The sequence below is a fragment of the Triticum aestivum genome, chromosome 7A (assembly GCF_018294505.1).
Source record: "Triticum aestivum cultivar Chinese Spring chromosome 7A, IWGSC CS RefSeq v2.1, whole genome shotgun sequence".
Classification (NCBI taxonomy): Eukaryota; Viridiplantae; Streptophyta; class Magnoliopsida; order Poales; family Poaceae; genus Triticum; species Triticum aestivum.
The window spans coordinates 191,785,133-191,788,485 of NC_057812.1; the positions used below are offsets into that span (position 1 = coordinate 191,785,133).

Genomic DNA, 3,353 nt, shown 5'->3' on the forward strand with positions numbered 1-3,353 from the left:
TCTCAGTATGCAAGGTCTCGCTCTTGCGACGGTGGTGGTTTAGTGAACTCTTGTAACCGATCTGGATCATTTTTGGTAAAAAGGCGGTCTAGCAAACAAGCATCTTTTTTTCACGGTCCTTTCAGTTAGTGTTAAACTTTTTTTTTTGCGGGCACAGTTTGTGTTGAACTTAATTTCCTTTTGGAACGAACAACAATTTGCAACGACCTTTATTTATTTTATTAATACCAAGCATGTTGGTCTATCGGTCGATACAGCACCTGAAAACAAGCAAGATGCCGAGGCAGCATAACACTAACTTATACAGAACAAAAACTTATCCAGCTGCCGCTTATCCATCAGCTAGCTAGCGCGGAGATAACTCCACTCGACAGCATCACCGCAGACTTTTGTGAGTCTTATTTTTGAAGAACCATCTAGACTTGTGAGAGCCGTATTTTCGAAGAACCAACCTTCAATATACTGCATGCATGCATGCCTGCATGCTAGTACGTGCTGCTTTGACTGGGCTTGATCGATCAGCAGCGGTTGTCGACGAACCCAACCTTGCCTCCACGCAGATCGTAGACCACCTCCGTGTACGCCTGCGCCAGCGACCCGATGACCGCGACGCCCGACCCGTACGCCCGCGCCGGCGCGAACGCGAGGCACGCCACCGAGAAGATGTTGTGGGGGTTGCTGAAGTACATCATCTGCTCCAATCCGAGCTCCAGGCTCGCCCCGCCCTCGAAGCTGAGCGTGATGCTCGGCACACCGATGGCATCCATGTCGGTGAAGTCGTAGCACGTGTCGAGCTCGCCCGACGCCGGCGCCACCTTGTAATTGCTCATAGCATACCTGAACAGGTCGCGCAGGTACTCGTACACGCGCGGCTTCAGGTAGGTGAAGGTCGTCTGCACCTCGATCAGCGCGTCGCTGGCGAGCGCCTGGGCGGCGATCGGGAGGTCCAGCCCGTCGATGCTCACGCCGGTGAGCCTCAGTAAGTAGAGGTTCCGGCGAGGGGCTCTGCTGTGCAGGGTGGCGTAGCTCACACTGCGGCCGGCGAGCTCCGGCCGGATGGTACCGAAGGAGAGGAAGCCCTGGGACTCGGCGCCCCTCGGCAGGCAGTAGGAGAAGGCGACCGTGTCTGGGGACAGAAGGACCTGTGAGGCCAGCGAGTAGTGGTTCCTGCTGAGGTCGAGGACTCCCGACGTGCCGTCCGTCGGCACCTCGCTCATCATCTCCAGGCAAAGGAACCTGAAGCCGCGCACGTGGACCGACGGCGCCACCGTGAGGGTGTCCTTCTCCATGGACGCGTTCAACACGAGGGAGCCATTGTGTGTCACGCGGAACGTGCAGCCGGGGGTGGAGCAACGGGTAAAGGGGCAGCCTTCCCATGTCCTGCCGCATGGAATGTCGTAAAGGGATGATGAGTGGGAGGGGTCGAAGACCTTGTCGCATGGGTCCCCGGCGGCGCATGGCTTGCACTGGAGAAGCGTGGCTCCGACGGTGGCCGTGTCGAATCCCACGGTGATGTTCTGCGCCGGAGTACCCAAGCCGACGACGACGTGGTATTCCGCTGCGTCCGGAAAATCCACCAGGGGGGTGCCGGTTGAGGGGATCGTCAGACCAGGGCTGTCCGCTGAGTCGTCGAGGAGCCCGCGCAGGCGGAGGGCGTCGCGGCTGGAGGCGTCGCCGACCGAGGGCATGCTCTGGCTCAGGCCGGCGGCAGAAGGAGAGCACGGGCTCAGCCGATGCGTCACTGGCAGTCCATTGCCATCTGCACAAGGTGTAGATAAGTTAGCAACTATTGAATTCATGCTTCAGTTAACTCATCTAAAAGTCCGAACTAATAGAGAGAGGGAGATGGGCAATATATTTCAACAACTTAGCATAAAGAGCAAACTTAATTGCAAGCACATGATGAAGATACTGTAGAATTTTCACCAGAAGGGTTGGAGGAGCAGGTCGATGGTTTCTTGGACTCATGGGACGAACGGGTGATGACATGCTTCCCACCATTGATGGAGCCTGTGCGGTAGGAGCTGCCGAGATGAGGAGCAAGAACGAGCAAGCACAAGAGCAGACAAGGAACGGCGGAAGCCATTGCTGCTTCTACTAGTATCTCGTAACGTGTAGCTAGTGGTGGAGATCGGAAGCCGGGTGGTGGTTGCTTGCATGGTACCTGGCGGAAGCCTGCCTATATATAGCCATGTATGGGAGCACATGACGTACGTCGAGGACGCCAGCATTGTTCTTGTTTAGCAGCCGGGTTCTTCAATGGCGACTGATATCATATAATGTGGGCATATAAAATGGTTATTCTCAGTCTTGTGCGTGTGGTTTCTCTTGTTTATATGCTTCCACGATCAGCCCAAAGCTTCGCGCGCGTATAAACAGCGTGTGCATACGTAAGTGGATCGGGATCAACGTCCGTGATTCCGACAGTAAAGCTAAAATTGCACGGCTAGCCGGCACAAGTGAGCTTTCAAATATATCCATCCATATCACAGACCTTCAGTGCCAGTTGCTAAAGTTGGAAAAAAAAATCTGCACAGAAGGTCTTGTTTACCTTGCATCCTGATTGGCTTACCTTCATTGCTAGTCGCAAAAGTAGTTTTTTGTAAACATAGGACGTTGTTACCTTGCATCGGCCAGGTGTCTCGGTACCACTACATCATCATTTTGCTCCTTTGCGTGCCAATGCATCATCTTCATGAGCTTGTTACCAAAATAAACGCTTTAAGAGAACAAATTTGTGGTTGAATGCTTAAGAAGGACTCAGTTGGTTGCCACATAGCGTAACCCTAGACGACATGGGCGGTGTCCCACTCTATGCTGTCCGGTGCCCCCACCTCCGGTTCCTCCCCTCGCTGCCGTGGGCAGCCACCTTCGGGCAAAGCCCGTGTTGTGGTTGCGGCAGCGGGGTCTCCCTCCTTCACGCACGCGTCCCTGCAATTCGCGGCCCAATGCTGCGGGTGCCCCAGCAGTTGGCGGTGAGGGGCGGCACGGCCCCTGGTCTGGCGGCCGGCAGCTTCACGTGGTGGTGCGCGTCCCTCCCCTGGCATCACAGATCTGCGACGGCGGCAACTGTCCTCCTCACTCCCTCACCGCCGTCATAGGCCTGTAGTCGGCGCAGCGCGTCCCCTCCCCGTGCTCCACCTAATCGAGCCCCCCTGCCCCCGACCTACGGCTGCTTCAGCCACCTTGCCGGCTGCTCCTCCTAGTGTCTTAGTCCAGCCATGCCTCTCTCCTCTCGGTTGGTTGTGATGCTGCTGGTGGCGGCGGATCTGGGCCACCTCTGCTCAAATTTGGACCATGGCAGTTGGTGACATTTGGATGTTTGCGGTGAGGATTCGTTGGTGGTGGTGCGT

At 55.9% G+C, this 3,353-nt stretch overlaps 1 protein-coding gene across 1 annotated transcript; it reads right to left on the reverse strand.

Moving 5' to 3' along the window:
• Positions 1 to 254: 254 nt before the first annotated feature.
• Positions 255 to 2,086, reverse strand: LOC123148869 (aspartyl protease family protein At5g10770-like). Its single transcript, XM_044568384.1, has 2 exons — positions 1,977 to 2,086; positions 255 to 1,761 (listed from the first exon to the last, which is right to left on the reverse strand). The coding sequence occupies exons 1-2, from the start codon at positions 2,084 to 2,086 to the stop codon at positions 519 to 521; spliced, it is 1,353 nt and encodes a 450-aa protein (XP_044424319.1). The 3' UTR covers positions 255 to 518.
• Positions 2,087 to 3,353: the final 1,267 nt, after the last annotated feature.